The 18,622-nt window shown below is 39.5% G+C and overlaps 1 protein-coding gene across 7 annotated transcripts in view; it reads right to left on the reverse strand.

Moving 5' to 3' along the window:
• The window catches only part of SLC10A7 (solute carrier family 10 member 7), a 253,553-nt gene extending 235,232 nt beyond the window's left edge, over window positions 1–18,321 (reverse strand). For 3 of the 7 annotated variants that reach the window (XM_060116066.1, XM_060116048.1, XM_060116036.1), the window contains exons 1-3: window positions 16,448–16,868; window positions 10,394–10,476; window positions 4,097–4,233 (exon numbers count right to left, since the gene is read on the reverse strand). In XM_060116066.1, the coding sequence (XP_059972049.1) occupies window positions 4,097–4,233; window positions 10,394–10,476; window positions 16,448–16,547 (320 nt within the window). In that variant the 5' untranslated portion in view covers window positions 16,548–16,868. Of the gene's footprint in view, window positions 1–4,096; window positions 4,234–10,393; window positions 10,477–16,447; window positions 16,872–18,188 lie in introns of those variants that run through there. The other 4 variants (XM_060116059.1, XM_060116040.1, XM_060116074.1 and 1 more) reach the window with 4 other exon arrangements.
• Between the last annotated feature and the right edge of the window lie 301 nt (window positions 18,322–18,622).

The following is an 18,622-nucleotide window of genomic DNA, read 5'->3' on the forward strand; positions in this document are numbered from 1 at the left end:
AAATCTCTAAGATATATACTGAATACGTATACTTTCTACAGGTAGGACACTACACAAGGGTATAAAAAAAAAGTATAAGACATCATTCCTGCCTTCAAGGAGGCAGAATATTCAACACACAAATGTAGATAACTAACCTCAAAATTAGTATTGTTGCCTCCTCAGGATGTAATAATACTTTTTCCACTGTGGTTCACTGTTGTGCTCTACCTCCAAGACCCCAAAGCTCATTCTCTCTTCACTCCCCTGGAATCTGACTTATGCCCCTTCTAGTAAAAGCAGTAACCTTGGGCTTCCCTGGTGGTGCAGTGGTTGAGAGTCTGCCTGCCAATGCAGGGGACACGAGTTTGTGCCCCAGTCCGGGAAAATCCCACATGCCGCGAGCGGCTGGGCCCGTGAGCCATGGCCGCTGAGCCTGCACATCCAGAGCCTGTGCTCTGCAACGGGAGAGGCCACAACAGTGAGAGGCCCGTGTACCGCAAAAAAAAAAAAAAAAAAAAAAAAAAAAAGGCAGTAACCTTATAAGTAACCAGCAATCTCCCAATCACCAAATCCAACATCTTCTTCCCTATATTCATTCTCCTTACCTCCTTGCTTCTCAAAGCACTCTATTCTCTTGGTTGCCATAGTACAGTATCATTCTAATTTATCTCCTGTCTTTTAAACCAGCCCATTCAAGTTTTTCCTGTCTTCTTCTCAATCTTATTTGCAAAACTGAATCTATATGAATACTTACAAATTTCTATTGCTAACCCTAACCTCCATTCCCAAACCCGTAGCTGCCTATGACTGCCACCATACACAAAACATATCTAATGTTGAATTTATGTATTTTCTAAGAAATCAATTTTGCCTCCCAATTAACCTATTTCTTCCAATGGGACAGTTTTTTTTCCTAATGATCCAGTCTGAAACTTTGGAGTTAAGTGGAGCTCCACTCACTCTTAACAAACCAAACAATCACCACAACCAACTTTCCATTCTTTTCCATGACTATTGTCATCACCCCCCTTCAGATGCTTTTCACCCAAGTCTGGACATTTCTAAATGCCTACTCAGTGCTCTCTCTACCTTCACTCTTTCCCTTTAACACAGCAAGGTAAGGAGTGTGTGCTCAGAATACATTTATCTCAGTGATTTAAACAGGACCTTGATGTAGACGTCGGCAATTCCCTCCAGTTAACATACTAAGTGTGTACTCTCAAATTGGGAGGGGAAGGGAGAAAAAGTGAGTGAGGAAGAGCTTTCTCTATCCTGAGCTGAAAATTGTATGCTTCTTTTTATTTAGCATACTGTGATTACAAACTCTACTCTGCTCTGTTTATATACCCAGGACAATACTATCAGACAACCTTCTTTAATGACCATTTTCTACCATGTTGTTCTCTTGTTTAGCACATTTAAGAACTCTGCATCACCTACAGATTCAAACTCAAACTCCTCAGCCCAGTAGTTCCAGTCTTGCAACTTGGCCTTAAGGGAACTTTTTATCTTTGTCTCCCTCATGTTTGAATTCTCTTCTTTAGGAGTACACAAGCCCTGCTGAACCTCCTCCCCTTTAACTGAGTACACCACTTATCTAACAAATCATATGCTGCCCCATTTTACTGGTTACCATTTTATATATATGTATATATATCCTACATATCCAACTAAATTGGAAGTTCCCTGAATACAATGAAAATGAGTTAATATCTCCCAATTTCTTGAGTGCTCTCTACAGGGCAGATGCTTGGTAAATACTGGTTCTTTATATGCATCATATCTTGTTGCTCTAAAATGAAGTCATCACATTTATGTAGCATTTTATGCTTTCTGGTGAAATTTTATATTCATTCTCTCAAACTCGATCTGACCAAAACAGCACTCTTGATTTCCTGCTCTCGTCCCAACCTATTTCTCCCCCAGCTAAGAAAACAATGCTGCCAATCAGCCAGTGGCTCATACCCCAAATCCAGACTCCTCCCTGTCCTCTCTCCACAACCTATCCACCCATGGATACTGAGAGCTCTAATTTTAAAATATATCCCCCATACATCCATTTCTTTCTTCTGAGCTGCTCCCTCATCACACTAGCCTCCAAGCTGGTCTCCTAGCTTTCTCTCAGGCTCTTCTACTATCTGTTCTTCATACAGGAACTAGAAGAATCATTTGCAAACATAAACCAGAACCATATTACTCTCTCATTTAAATCCCTCCTGTAGCTTCCTGCAGCACTCAAAATAAAAACTGAATGCTTTACAAGCCTACAAGGCTCTGCATGACCAGGATCCTATCCATCTTTCCAACCCCAAGTCACATTATTTGTCCTCTATATCATCAGGCTTTGGCCCTCACTGTCACTTTCCTGACCCTAGAATACACCAGGCTTGTTCCAGTCCTTACATATTTTGTTTCCTTTACCTAGAACATTCTGCCCCCAGAACTCTGCAGTCTAAATTAATCACCAGCCTGTCCTCTCAACCATTCATATCACACAGTTTTACTTCAGATCACTTATCTCTACCTTGATCATCTATTTACTTATTTATTGACAATCACACCTAGAGTGTCCTTGACGTGCAAAACTAACTTGCCCATTTTGTTCACTGTTGTTTCTCCAATACCTATGATAATTCCTGGCATATAGAAGGAGCTGAATAAATGACTTGAATAAATTAATGAATAAGTGATCTCAATTAATATCCCCACAGCATTACTAAGCAGGCAATAAAAGTATGATTATCCTCACTTCATACACAGGGAAATTGAGGTTCAAGACTATTCAATGACTTTCCTAAAAGTCACATAGCAACTTAGGGACAAGGTCAGAGCACAATATTTAGGCTTTAAGTTCAGTGTTATAGTTGTTATACCATGATGCTAAAATGTGGTTAGTTTTAAACCACTTCAAATAATTTTTAAAAATCATTAAATCCTTTTAACAAACATGGCAACATTTTTAATGGGAGAAAAGATTCTAATAAAAATCTATTGTTCTATTTACAACAGTCAGGACATGGAAACAACCTAAGTATCCATAGACAGATGAATGGATAAAGAAGATGTGGCACATATATACAATGGAATACTACTCAGCCATAAAAAGAAACAAAATTGAGTTATTTGTAGTGAGATGGATGGACCTAGAGACTGTCATACAGAGTGAAGTAAGTCAGAAAGAGAAAAACAAATACCGTATGCTAACACATACATATGGAATCGAAAAAAAAAATGGTTCTGAAGAAACTAGGGCCAGGACAGGAATAAAGATGCAGCTGTAGAGAATGGACTTGAGGACACGAGGAGGGGGAAGGGTAAGCTGGGACGAAGTGAGAGAGTGGCATGGACATATATACACTACCAAATGTAAAATAGCTAGCTAGTGGGAAGCAGCCACATAGCACAGGGAGATTAGCTCGGTGTTTTGTGACCACCTAGAGAGGTGGGATAGGGAGGGTGGGAGGGAGACACAAGAAGGAGGAGATATGGGGATATACGTATACGTATAGCTGATTCACTTTGCTTTACAGCAGAAACTAACACACCATTGTAAAGCAAGTATACTCCAATAAAGATGTTAAAAAAATAAATTAAAAAATAACATGAAAAAAATAACATGAAAAAAAAATCTATTGCTAATTCAATTATCCTATCAATCATAAAACAGAACAAGGGAAAAAGTAAATGTTTGTCCCCTCTATATGTTTTTCTTTCCTATGCATTTTAAAAACACATATTATAGTCAGCCAGTATCTGCATACATTTGGTAAGATATAGAACACAAAAGTTAAAGCACCCAATTGACAGCCTACATTACACACATGCACACAGACCTTACATCCTGTAGTGCCTTCCATTTTTCTCCCAACAGAAAATTGTCTCTCCTAGAAGCTTATCATTTAGCAAGAGTGTATATTTTAAGATTCTTGTTATAAAATTCTTTAATGAAGTTCCTTGGTGAAACATTATCACTTTAAAGAATAATAATAATGTTAAAAGTGTTTTTATTTCCTTATATGACACATAAGCCCTTTTGTGTATAGTTGCCACAGAAATAATAATGTTACTAAAGATACCCCATTAAAAGTGGACCCTTCAAAATGTTTGAACATACCCTTTTAAAAGCCATTCATTGATGGGTGTGATTGACAAAAGCTGAAGAAGAAGCCATATTGCTGCTGGGAAGAATGCAAGTGTAAAGATCTGAATAAAAAGATGTAGTTTTATATGCACCAAAGCACTTGTCAGCTCCTGTGAAAATGAAGGACACAAAATAACAAAGGTAAGAAAACTATTTCTGAAGAGAGACTGCTACCAAAACAACATCACATGAATTAGGTTTTTTTTAATTGAGATATAATTGACATATAACATTATATTAATTTTAGGTATACAACATGAAGATTCATTGTGTATACTGCAAAATGATCACCACAATAAGTCTAGTTAATATCCATCAATGTGGAGTTATTTCAGAGCTAAAATTTTTACCTATAAGCATATGCGTAAGAGACAGACTTTAAGAAAAAAAGTTGTTAAAAAAAAGTTGTTCATGATAATTATAAAGTATTTTTCTATAAAATTTCTGATGCATTCTAATTTCTTTCAAATACAGTATACCCCAACAATTCAGATTTGTAAAAGCCTGGAACAGGACTAAGCTAACTACCTTTACACTAGTATAGATTTCAGAATTGTTGACACTGCAAACAAACATGTATGTTTAACTATCTAAAACAAAATCTTGTTTAAAAATTTTGGCAGGACCTAGAATTTTAATTAAATTTGATAATTAACCTCTATTCATTACACCAGACCTAGCAAGGCCTCAATTTGGCAAGATGTTACTAAATCTACACACAAATCATAATTTTTAAAAATGTCTTCCCCAACAATATTCTACAACTCAAAAGGGCTTTTTTCCCCAAAATCTACTCACTAGATTTCTTTATTAACATTTACTGAATAGCAGCTCTGTGCCATGCTCTGAGCTTGCCACTTTATGTATGTTATCTCATTTAATCCTGACAACAACCCAGTTAGGAAGATATTATTATCCCTATTGTACTGATGAGGAAATTGAGATTGAGAGTGAAGCTCAGAATCAAACCCATTTCTGGCATTCTCTCAAACCCACTCACTCCTGCTTCTCTCACCATGTCACACCGCTGCCCCAGGAGAGAAAAGATTTGCATGAATCATGACACACCAGGCACATATTGTAAGTCTCACAGCTAAAAAAGGATACTAGATAAACTTTCGGATTTCAATATGTACAAACCAACAAGCGTTTACATTTGAATTTCTTTGAGTTATGTGGTTATTCAGCAAAAATAAAACAAATTCAGAAAGTAGTAGAATATAAAACATGCAGGCAGTCATTAAACACATTCAAAGTTGCCAGAGATTCACTGGTTTATAAACATAGCACTGTCATGTCCCCCACCTCCCTTAGTTCAAGTAAGTCATGAACTAGCCTCAGAGACATTAGCCAAAATTCATGGTGTAATAAACAGTAGGTTAATGCAGACTCATTCACTGGTCACCACTTTCTGCAATCTGTCTCATCAGCTCCCACCATTAATCTCCCTTCATGTTACACAGCAGTTCCAGTTTAATCACAATACGTCCCTAATGGCATCTATGGAACTTCTGGAAATCTGTGTCTAATGCAGGACAACTGGGAAACACTGTGCAGACTGGAAGCCACACTGGGTCCATGGATCAGAGCTGACATAAAAGGAACCATCTTTACAATGAACCAGAAATTGCACCCCAGAGAAAACTTGAGCACCAGCAGTTCCAAGAATTCTCAGCAGTCTTGAAACCAAATCTCACTCAAATACACTCAGAGGCATTCTTAAATACCAAATAAATATCAGTGAGTTTTTTATTTTCAAAAAATGAAAACAAAATGATTAGCCAGAAGGCAGTAACAAAGGCATTTGCATACACTTCTCATAGGAATATAAAATGCTGTAACTCTTCTGAAAAGAAATTTGGGAGAATATCTCAAGGACTATAATAGGATTCATATTCTTGGACCCCGAAATTTTATGTCTAGGCATTTCTCCTAAGGATATAAAAAGTGGTTACAAGCATTTACATATAGAATTGGTTGATAGCCACAGCATTATCTATTACAGTAAAATCTGGAAACAACTTATATGTCCAAAAGTGAGGAAATAACTAAATAACTTAAGGTAGCAACAGAGTGTTAAGAGCTATTAGAAACTATGTTAAAACTGTGTAGACAAGGATGTAGAAGTCCAGGGTCTCTCCCTAGTTAACCAACAGGTGTCTCATTGGCACAGCCTACGTAGACCAACCTAGCAACTCATTCCTTCAGGCGGCAAACACTTACCCAGCACCTGCCTCCTTTCTAGGTACTTGGACTATCTCTCACAACTCAAACTTCACATATCATCTGACCCAGCAATCCTACTTCGAGGAATTAATCCTTCATACATATTCCCACATGTAGGAAATGACATATTTTGCGGTTATCCTTTGCAGAATGTTTATAATAGCAAAACCCCATAAGTTACCTAAATGCCATTCAAGAGAAGATGAGGAAAATATATCAAGACACATTCAAAAATGGAATCTTTTTCAGCATCCAAAAAGAAACAGGGAGTTTTTTATGTGTTGATATGAAACAACCTCCAAGATATGTGTTTTGAGTAAAATAAGGTAAGGTGGCAAACGGTATAAAACACCACAGTTTGACAGGGGCGGGGGGTGATACACATATGTATGTTTTGCATAGAATATCTCCAGAAAGATACACAGGAACTGTTAACATTGGTTGCCTCCAGAGATGAGAACTGAATATTTAGTAGAGGGGTAAAAAGAAGACTTCTCATCGTATATACTTTTGTACCTTTTGATTTATGTTCATAAAAGTAAATAAAATATAAATTATCTTATTTTCAAATATGAAGAAAAATTAAATGAAATATATTACATGGAAAATTACTATTATACACTGTCACATATTAAAAATAAAATTGTCTGTGTATATTTATGCAAGTATGTGTATACATATATACACATATATACATATATACAATTTTTTAATATTTTATTGTTAAAGTAGTCTCTATATAAAAAATACATTTAGGGAAAAAAGGGCTAAAATACACACAAATGTTAATAGCAGTTATTTTTATTCTTTCTAATCTTTCTACATGGGGAAAGAGTACTTTGGTAATCATGAAAAAAGTTATAAAAATAACAACTAGTTAGAAAACACTAGTTGATCTGAAAAATGACAGTAGAAGCAACTGATATTGTATCAAAATAATGGAACAGTAAAGAACCCCACAAAATGAATCACAAGGGGCCACTATGTTGGGTCCTCAGGGGCTTCTTAACAACAGGGAAATAACAGACATGAAGTATTTCCAAGAAAGATTTTCAAGACTGTCACAAAAACCCAGTGTTCTATATTTTCTATATCTTCTTCATACAACCTTAAAGATAAAATAAGCTTGCACTGGAAAAGAAAGAGCAAGTAAACACTCTAAAATTCAAAATAGTATTATTCCATACATATCCATGTAGAATTAAGGGCCACATACTCAAATAAATACCATCATGAATAACTGAAGAGTTGATTCCACATGACATTTTATTTATTCACATGTAATACAGGTCGAATTCCATTAAAATAAACTTAAGGAGATACTCCACATACCAGGGCCTCACTGACAGCATCAAGCATCGCTTAAAATCAGAGGCTCTGACTGGGACTTAGAAATATTTTCATTACATACCAATTTCCCTCCTAACCCTTATTTGACCTTTATTGGATTTGCTTTCTGAGAGTCAGCCTCATAGCTCTGGGCTGGAAACAAGCAGCAAGAACCTCAAGTTTAGAATTTGCTGTATTTATTTCTAAGCTGATGGGATTTTAAAAAAAATGATCTGTTTAGGAAAATAAAGGAAAGCCGGTATATTCTGGCCTAGTGGGGACCCTTTTCAGGCCCTGAGTTTCCTGCTCATCTTTGCTTCTGTCCCAAGCCAAGTACAAGTGCACAAGGTGGCAGTGCCTTGCGGCCACAGTCACTAAATAGGTACTTGTTTAAATGAGATTGGTCTTGTCACAGTCTTTTAAGTAACAAATCCTCTGAAACTGGAGGTCTGAAGTTCGCTAAATATGAAATATATTTCGAACGTGACCTTATTTCATTTCACTACAACAAAATTTCAGAAACCATTTCAACAGGTATGTCACAAACTAGAAATCAACAGTCATAAAACTGAAGATTTAGCATTAAATCTTTTCAGCATGAAGTATTAACAGAGTCCTTTATAACTTTAATAAATGAACAAAACAAATTTTAGAATACACATCATTACATCAATGTATAAGTAATACTACATGAAATGTTCCCTATAAATCAAACTTGAGTGGGGCCAATGTAAATGCTTTCAAATAAACGCAAGTTAATTATAACCTACGGTCTCCTGTGCACAAAAATGCACTGTTCCAGGACCTAACAGGATACAAAAATAGTAGTCCCAGTGGAAATTAGTTTAAGATTGTTAACTAGAAAACAAATAACAAGAAGTTCACTACCTCCTAACTTACAACTGTTTGGTTGCCCGGGAAATTAACAGGGCTTAGAGATGGTTTAACATTACAGAATGATGTAATCTAGGGCATCTTAAGTTAAACGGATCTTGAAAATGACTTAATGTTTTATTAGTTTGAAAAGGGCCTTTAATATGGAAGAAGTGGCTTTGATGGCTACTTAGATACCACAATAAAGCACAGGATCAAGGCATTTCATCGTGAGATCCAAATTAGCTGGATGATTCTGAAGGTTTCCTAGGTGCTTACAGAAGAATTCGGTCCTTAGAGAAATGCTGGTAAGTAAGACCTTCTTCCTTCTTCAACTCCTGCATCCCGCAAAGTTGGATGCTTGACAGAAGAGCATTCAGCAAGAAGCTAAAGGAGTGAGAGAATCAAATCCTGCCAGGTTTCCCATGGCATAAAGAACAGCTGTAGCCATTAAGCAGCCACCAGGGGACGTAGTTAGAGCAACGTCCCAAGTAGAGGACTTGGGTAAGGCAGCTGCTCCACAAAGAGCATCAGCCAAGGCCAGCAGGAAGACCTCCAGGGAAGATCAGTCCAGCACCACAGGAGTGGCAACTATCTTTCTGTATCACTGGCTCCCACGTGTGAGAACCAGTAGGAGAACTCAGGTGTTGACAGAGAAAGCCTGTGCCCCCTTAAGCACTGATCATAGTCCTTTCATGGCAATATAATTTCCCAAAACTAGAATTCAACATATTTAGGAAATCCCGTTCTATGTCAGTTTTCAAAAGAGCAAGTAATTAGTGAGAATATTTCAAATCCTTGAGACAAAATTTCTCAGACACTACACGGGGATCCCACTTACATCAAAAATGCCCCATTGATAAGATTTATACCAACTTGACAACTACAGAATACATAAATTTAGTAAAACCATGCTTTTTCCATGTCACTACAAGGATGGTCAAAGATGAAGGTAACTAAATTTGGTCTTCATTCAAAGCACACTTCAAAGAAAATAAACTTAAAATAAATAAAGGCAAGACATAACGCGGAAACAAATTTTACAGCCATTTCTAAATAAACCCCAAATCCTAACATAGTAAGATTTCCCTATCTACATAAGAATAAGCATCTTAGAATGACAACTTTAGAAACTCAATGTAATTTCTTCATAAGTAAATAGGTATTTTCTCCTCTTTTTTTCTTCTACTACAATTCAAAAGAGAATCATAAATTCTACTCATTCCTCTCTTGGATGTAAAAATGCCTGGATTTGTTTAATTCTATAAGAATCCCATATTTAGTGACACCTAGATCAGTAAATAACATTACCTGTGTGTCTTCATAATAGATTGTGGCTTAGTATGAAAAATTCCAGCATTTCTCTTAAAACATTTATTAATACGTAACAGATATACCAGCAAAGAATATACTTTAAAAAAATTTGTTAAAAATTATAACATAACAAGCATCACTTGAGCAGCATAAGTCCTGGAAGCAAAAGATGATCCACAAGTTATGGAAACCTAACTAAACATCAATAACTCCAGTGCACCTCAGTGCCACTATAGTGACCACCACAATCTGAGGAAGACCTGAAGTAGATGTTTCAGTTCAGCTGTTGTAATGAAAACATAACCACTATAAACACACCCTTATTCTCATGTCGCCCAGCTATGCAGTATCTATAATATATAGGTACAAAACGCAAGTCCTTTGCTGCAGTCCAAGTTCTCTTCTGTGACAGTGAAGCTTCAGACTGTACCTACACACAGCTTTACAAAAGGAATGTGAAATTTCAAAAGAGTAAGCACGAATTAAATTTTTCTCCCTGATTTTCATGTGCCCCATAGTTGACAGTACCTCCGTATTTAATGATAATCCACTGTTAAAGAATATTGTTGCAACAGCAATGTAGGAGACAGTTATTTCTGGCATCAGTGGTCCTAAAGAGAGAGAAATGAGTCACTGTTAGATAGGCATTTCCTGTACATAACTTGATATGAAAGGAGAATCCATTGGAGAAGAATAAACGGTACTTTAAATCTCGGTGTCGCCGCTAATATACTAGCGTCCTGACAGAGTTAAGTGTTTGCTGTGATGCAGCCTAACTCCAGAGAGGATTTTCCAGATAGGCGAAGACCATGGTTGTTCAGTGCAGCACAGTATCCTCAGAGCAGAAAAATGAAAATAAATGCTGATCTCACACGGGAAAGCAAATAGGCCGCATCCTTCCATATTAGGTCCTCTAATTTTATCTGCCATAGTAAATGTCGGCCCTGCCGACATTTTGACTTCTGAATTCTAGCCACCAGAGTAATTTCTGGGGAAAAAATTTTCTGTTGTTTTACGCCACCCAGTTTGTGGTAATTTATTGTGGCAGCGCTAGGAAATGAACACACTCCCTCAAGCCAAACAACAGGACCACATCATGGTTCCTCCATCGCCTGTAACCCTCCACCATTCCAATAGATACTGCTCAGCAAATAAGACCAAGCTGGGGAAAAATCACCACTCAGTCAGTCAACAAATATTCATTGAGCAACCACAGTGCTACATTTTAGGCATTTGTAGCACATCAGTGAATGAAAGAAACAAAGAGCTCCTCAAACACTGCAATACCTAAGTGTTCATCAACAGATGAATGGATAAAGAAGATGTGGCACATATATACAATGGAGTATTACTCAGCCATAAAAAGAAACGAAATTGAGTTATTTGTAGTGAGGTGGATGGACCTAGAGTCTGTCATACAGAGTGAAGTAAGTCAGAAAGAGAAAAACAAATACCGTATGCTAACACATATATATGGAATCTAAGAAAAAAAAAAAAGGTCATGAAGAACCTAGGGGTAAGATGGGAATAAAGACACAGACCTACTAGAGCATGGACTTGAGGACACAGGGAGGGGGAAGGGTAAGCTGTGACAAAGTGAGAGAGTGGCATGGACATATATACACTACCAAATGTAAAATAGATAGCTAGTGGGAAGCAGCCGCATAGCACAAGGAGATCAGCTAGGTGGTTTGTGACCACCTCGAGGGGTGGGGTAGGGAGGGTGGGAGGGAGGGAGATGCAAGAGGGAAGAGATATGGGAACAGATGTATATGTATAACTGATTCACTTTGTTATAATGCAGAAACTAACACACCATTGTAAAGCAATTATACTCCAATAAAGATGTTAAAAAAAATGATAATCAAGTTTGGGGATCTTGAGTTCTATCGTGGAGACCATAGTTAATAATACCATTTTGTATACAGTAGATCTTAAATGTTCTCATTATAACAACAACAACAAAAAATGGTAATTATGTGAGGTGAAGGATGTGTTAACTAACTTGACTGTGGTAATCATTTTGCATATCTAAAATCATCACATTGTACACCTTAAACTTATTCAATGTCATATGTTAATTATATCTCAATAAAGCTGGAAAAAAGAAAAAAAAAACACTGCAATACATTCTTTTAGATACCTGGCATTTACTCAAATCATTTTGCTATGATCTGAGAAAAGGCAGCAAAAGGGAGAAGGTAGGGAAAGAGGCATGACACTTCAGGGCAGTGAAAGTGGTTCAAAAACTTAAAAAGAAGTACATTTTTCCCCCACACTTGTGAGTGAATCTGTCTCAGCTGCTCACACTTCAAAATAATATTTCCTCGAAAGCTGAGGAAGGTAATTCAGGAGCAGATTTGAAAGTCAAGGAATCTGGCTTGTTTTGGAAGTAAATGCCTTCCAGGAATTTTTAATATCCTGTTTGTTTTTTTTCAAACTCATATCCTTTTTCTTTTCCTCCAACCCCTTGCTTTTTGTGAGGCCCATTTTTGTCAACTGTGCTGCCATCCACAGTGGTGCCCCAGATTTTCTCTATAGGATGGGTTATAGTTAGCAGTATATTTGCAAGCAAGAGCTAGGCGATGCGTCCAAAGATGCATCTCCATAGCAAGCACGTGGACTTAGACCACATATTTCTTTGGGGCAGCTAAAGTATCTACCTTAGTTAGCCAACAACTGGATTTTTTAAGAAGGTAACTCTTCCTACACTCCATGCACATATATATATATATAAATACACACGGTAGCTATTAACTAACTGGCATAATTCAGTGGAATGATTCCTTACTTTGAATGTTTTAAATCCTAGAGACAGGGTATACTGTTTATTTTTATATTGTTTTTTGTATTAGATGCACATCCAAATAACTAATCCATGAAAGGACCTGGTGAGGCTCTTCCAGGGCTACCTACAATGTACTTTTTTAAAAGGGAAGGAGGAATTAATTCTGATCTGAGGAAACCTAAGGCCCCTTTGAGACAGCTGCTAATGGATCGCCCACGGTGTGAATATAGAACTAGAAGCAGGCAAGGCTGAAATAAAAAGCTGGTACATATTTGCGCAGAGGTGAGAGTTGAAACTACGCTATGAAATGGTATGTGGTCCCTCTCCAAGGTAATGATTATATCCTCCAAGTCATGAAAATAACCAGATTCAGATCTTGAGAAGGCTACAAAGTGCAAAGTGGAAATATAAGTTTTAACTCTTCCTTAAACCAAAGCAAAAAAAAAAAAATGTTTATCAGTGAAAATGGAATGGAGTAGTAACATCAAAAGAAAAATTGGCCGTAAAAAATGAAGCAATTTTGGGACTTCAAACCCATGCTTTTTAATGTGGGAGTGGAGTGTGGGGAAAGAAGACGATCTGGAATGTTTAGGAATGCAAGGAGCTATTACGTTTCATCAAATCTACTTATCACCTAGTAAATTTCACTCCTAAACCTAATCTAAGGTATTCATGCTAATATTCTTAAGTTTATACAGTAGCATGTTTCTGGTTATGTTTTCTTAATGCAAAAATGAAGCAATTTCCTTGTTAGGATTTATGTCTTATTAATGGCAAAAATTTCAGTTAAGATGCAGGTAGAAATGAGACGCTTCATCTGTACTTCCAAAGAAGTGAGCCTTTCTCTTGGAGAATGAATGGCACAGTGTTGAACTCTGGTAAACTCTAAGATGTGCACAGCTCAGGGCTCCCCTGGGTGGAAATGAAACAGAATATCTATACTTCAGGACCTACAATTTACATCTCATGTGGCTCTTTACTTTCAACCTTCTATATATTTTAAAATGAAATGTAACTGACTAAAAAGAACAGGGAACTAAACATTAAATTTTCCATGCTAGTACCTGTTACACTTTTTCCCATATGGAAAGTCATTCAACTTCTCTCACTTCAGGGTTCCCACCTCTATAAATTTCCTGCCATACATAACTCACCCACTGGCTATAAAGATTGTTTTTAAAGGGAGGGCAGAGCAAAGGTGTGATCCTTTCAGTGTAGAAGTCTTACACTTCAAAATAGAGTCATTTAGGTATTGATCCAGGTAAAGGTGAAGTGAGCATCTTAAGTTGAAAACAATCAAAACTTTCTACTGAAGAGAAAAGAATGTCTAGAAAACTATTCGACTGAAAATTGTTCAGTCAATGTGAGCGCATTCAAAATGCACATGCATTCTAGTGTACAGACCCCAAAATGGAACTCCTGACTAAAAGTGACAAGCAAAAAGAGATGCTTTAGATCATTCTGTACAGCAGAAGAGGACAGACCACTTTCAGCCACCGTGACTCTCCTTGTTCCTAGATTTTTGTTGTTTTAACTGATGGGGTCAAAGTGTTATTTGGTACTATTAGGAAGTTTGTTTTTATTGAAGAAGTTTTACAGGTGGGAAGGTCAGCTGAAGTACCAAGAACTTAGCCTGATGGCTTATATAAGAAATCCCAAACAATTGTTTGTTTAACTTTTGTTTTTAGAAATAGCAACTTTTACACTTGGACAGATCTCAAAAAATCACATGAATACACGGTTGTCTAATATTACCTGATTCTGCTCAGCTTCTTTTGGCCTAAAACTCAGGGCATGGAAACCGTCTTTATTACAGAGAGCCTTTCTTTATAACGGTTATTCATTCTTAGTGATTTTTGCCAAGAATATTTGGATCGATGCTGCAACTGGTATGACATAGGGGGAATCCTGGTCCCCAGTCCTTCCTCTTCCCTAAGCTAGCTAACCTGACCTAAGGTGAGTCACCTGACCTGAGGTCTCAGTATCTTCAGCTGTAAAAGAAGCATGTTAGCTTAAAATAAAGTTCCCTCAGTCTTAACAGTCTCCTCTTTTATAATTAAACAAACGAACTCTCCTAGATTAATAGCCTAAGGACTAGGGAAAATGGGAAACAATATTTCTAAGATACAATAATTCCCAAAACTTCAAGAAGCAGAGTCTGAGGGAACAAATAAGATTACAGAATCCATCTCACACAGGCCACCGTGGGGAAGGCTTAGGGAAATGATTCAGCAATCAACAACTCTCCTTCCCACTGAGCAGCCCAGGAATATAAGAGAAAAGGAATTTTACCAAACCTAGTCTCTGCAGGTCTCAACTTAAAGATCACACATCACCTGTAATTTCACCTTAACACTGAGCGAATCAGAGATCTAACCCTAGAAGCTATAAAGTCTGCAACTGAAGCTAGTGAAATGTACATTCCAGATGACCACAAAGATGCTCTCTAACATTCTTACTACCTGGCTAGCTGCAGGGACAGGGGAACTCATTGGACAGAACCTAAATACCAACCTTCACAAGTTTCCCCAAAGCTCACAGAGAAACTATGTCAAATGAGAAACTGGTATCTTCAGCAGGGTAACCCCAAACAGCTTTACTCTCACAGTTACCCACCCTCCACATTTTGTACTAAGTTGAACATAGAAGAAAAGAACATAAAATAAACCAAAAAGTTTGAATCCCCACTACCTTTGTCCAAAAAATTCCTTTTAAATGTTCTCTGAAGCTACCTCTAAATGGAGGTATTGAGGGTAGAGGGTAGAAGGAACCACTGTTCTCCTGAGAGGTCACTTCATTCATTTCCATCATGTTTGAACAAAAAGGTTCAAATAACTTCGAATATCCTCCTGAGAGCTTCCTAGCATAAAGATTGTGTGTGCTCACTTCGGTTCTCATCTGTCCTTGCATGTGTAAAAACTGTCAATAAGCGTGAAAACTGCTAAACAAGGTCAAACAGACAATGAAGTGAAGACATTCAATTAATGTTTATGAAAAGTGGGACATGATCGTCTAAGGGTGGGAGGAGGGGGTCGGGGGGCATGAAAGGCTAACGGTATTTCCAGTCGTTTCCGCCAATGCCCATCCACACATGACAAGGATCCCACAATTCAGAGATCTGGGTGTGATTTTTAGCTCGCCTTCATTTCCTTGCCAAAATACACACTACACAGGGTCTAACACAGCCTGGATCTGTGAGACTGCTAAAGGTAGCAATTGAGTCCCGGCAGCACACGGAAGCAGTTAAGTGCAACGTGTCAGTCGGTTTGAGAGTTTGTGGAGCGGCAGCAACTGCAGCAAATCATCACCCTCCAACATGTGGGCCAACAAATCTGAGTTGGAAGAGGAATGGGTGTCCCTTTTTCTCCCCCCACTCTTTTTTTTTTTTAACATGGGGGAGGGGAGTGTCGGAAACAGACAAGGTAATGGTGTCCACTCCAAGATAGATAAGGAACTCCTGGCAACCTAGCGTCCCTTGGGATAGGATGCTACTGTGAAGGCAAGTAAGTTTCATTCTCGGTAGCCTCACTCCTTGACACTAAGGATACTCATTGACTGTTCGCGGAAAAGGCAACCTGCGTTCACATTCCCTTGCTCCATTCCTAATTATAAATCCTCTCTGGCGCTGGCAAATTAAAAAAATCAGCAAGAGGGCCAAAGGACATCTTGGACTGGTCAGTGCCCCTAAGAGAGGCAGACACTCCCCAATTCCGGTCTCCCCTCCTTCCCGAGACTCGCAAATTAGTTCTGAAGTGGGAATCGCGGTGGAGCATATGCAGAGGTGCAGCACTTACCCCCATTCACCCCTATGGACGGCTCCAGCTTTGCTCCGGCGATCGCCAATACTATTCCAATCATGAACCATTCTTTCCTCATTCTCTCCAGTAGCCTCATGTTTGTTAGGGTGGGTGGGTTTTGTTTATTTGTTTGGCTTTTTTTCTTTTTAAGCTGCTATCGCTTAATCCCCGGGGCGTCTCCACACTTTCCACGGTCCCACCTGACATGCAGCAGAGCAAGTCAAATTGCTACTTGTAAATTAAAGACCGGGTGGTTGCTCCGGCTGCTTTGAGGAGAGCTGGGAGTAGTAGTATCCAGTGACAGGAAAGTCTCACTGAGCGCCGCCATCACTACCGTATGCCTACTAATAGACGCTCACAAGCCACCGCGGCTCCGGCTGCGCCTCCCAGCCCTCTGAAGCGGACGTTTGGGCCAGGCCGGCCGGCGCAAGCGATCGAGGAAGGGAAGCTGGCCGCCGAGTAGGGCTGACAGACTTGCCACCGTCAAGACCTGTGGAACCTTAAGAATGACAGGGGCGGGGAGTGGCGTGAGGCGCCACAGCCTCCTAGCTCTATCAAGGGTCCGGCTCCAATAAACCTTTAGACACAGCCCCCCGCGCCCGTGGAATACATCCATGGAGAGACTCTTTTTGGCTTCGCCTTGAGCCTGCGGTAAGGGCTAGCGTGCGCTTGGTGCAGGGATTTCTCGGTCGGCAGCTGCGGCGGCGGTGTTCAGGGGGTTTTTTCGGTGGCGAGCTTCTTCGAGGCATTACGACGCTTCCTCGACGCCGACGCTGACGTGTACGCGGGGGGGGAAGGGGAAGCCTCTGTCAGTCTCCTAGTCACGGCCGGAGCCTCTGGAGTTAGCCATGCTCATACCCCGGCGCGGGAAAGTAGCACCCCAGTGCGGGTAGCTTTAGCCCCGGAAATGGGTTGAGAATTGGACACCGAGCCGACGCCCACATACGTAGCAGCATTGCAGCTCGGGAGGGTGGGCGGTACCCCCAGGTCGGTCATCCGCGGGTGGGCGCCGGGCCCCGACCCCCTTCGCCATCACCAGCCCGGAGTGGGGACTGCAGAGGTTCAGCCCCCTACCGGGAAACAGGGACCACATCTTCCTTTGGGGATGGTGGGTGAGTGCTTGAGCTCCCTCCCTCCCTCCCAACGAAGCTGACGGGGGCGGGGGGGTGGCGGGCGAGGTGGGAGTCTGAGCAGGCGAGTCTGAAGCGTGCACGCTTTCGCTTGACCCTCAGAACTTGTCCCACCCAAGCAGCAGGGCAACTGTGGGAAGGAGATCAGGATACCCAAGGCAAAAGTGGTGAGGGACCAGGTAGAGGCAGGGCTCCTGCCTTCCTTTGCCCCACGTGCTAGATCCTATCCGTCCCCATTTCTCCCTTGAAGTGTTTTCTGCCAACCAGTGACATTGATAGTTTCATGAATGGACTTCCTACCCACAGACCCTGCAGGAACATCAACTCTTTCCATTTTGCACCCAAATAAATAAATCAGGCAAATTCTGTGTCACAGTTTACTAAGAACTCAGATCTATTTACAGCAGAATCAAACTCATGGAAATGATTTTTGTTCTGGTGGTTACTTAAAGGGAAAGAATACAGTGCACTGTGAATTTTGTATTAGTTTCCTGCGGATACTGTAACAGATACCTAAAACTAGAGGCCTTTAAAATAATGGAAATTTAGTCTCTCATAGTTCTGGAAGCCAGAAGTCAAAATCAACGTGTTGGCAAGGCCACACTCACCCTGGAGGCTCTAAGGAGAGAATCCTTCCTTGTCTCTTACAGCTTCTGGTGGTTGTTGGCATAACTTGGCTTCCTTGGCTTATGGCCACGTCACTCCAGACTTTGCATCTGTCTTCACATTGCCCCCTGCTCCTCTGTGTGTCTCCTATAAAAACATTTGTCATCAGATTTAGGACCCAACTCGATAATCCAGAGTGATCTCATTTTAAGATCCTTAACTATATCTGCAAATATCCTTTTACCAAATTAGGTAACTTTGTTACTTTGTTGAATGGTGTCCCCCAAATGTTCATGACAATCCAGAACCTCAGAATGTGACCTTATTTGGAAATGGAGTCTTGCCCATGTAATTGGTTAAGATGAGCTCATAGTGTGTTAAGATGGGTTTAAATCCAATGACTCATGTTCTTATAAGAAGGTCACGTGAAGACACA

The sequence above is a fragment of the Mesoplodon densirostris genome, chromosome 1 (genome assembly GCF_025265405.1).
Source record: "Mesoplodon densirostris isolate mMesDen1 chromosome 1, mMesDen1 primary haplotype, whole genome shotgun sequence".
NCBI lineage: Eukaryota > Metazoa > Chordata > Mammalia > Artiodactyla > Ziphiidae > Mesoplodon > Mesoplodon densirostris.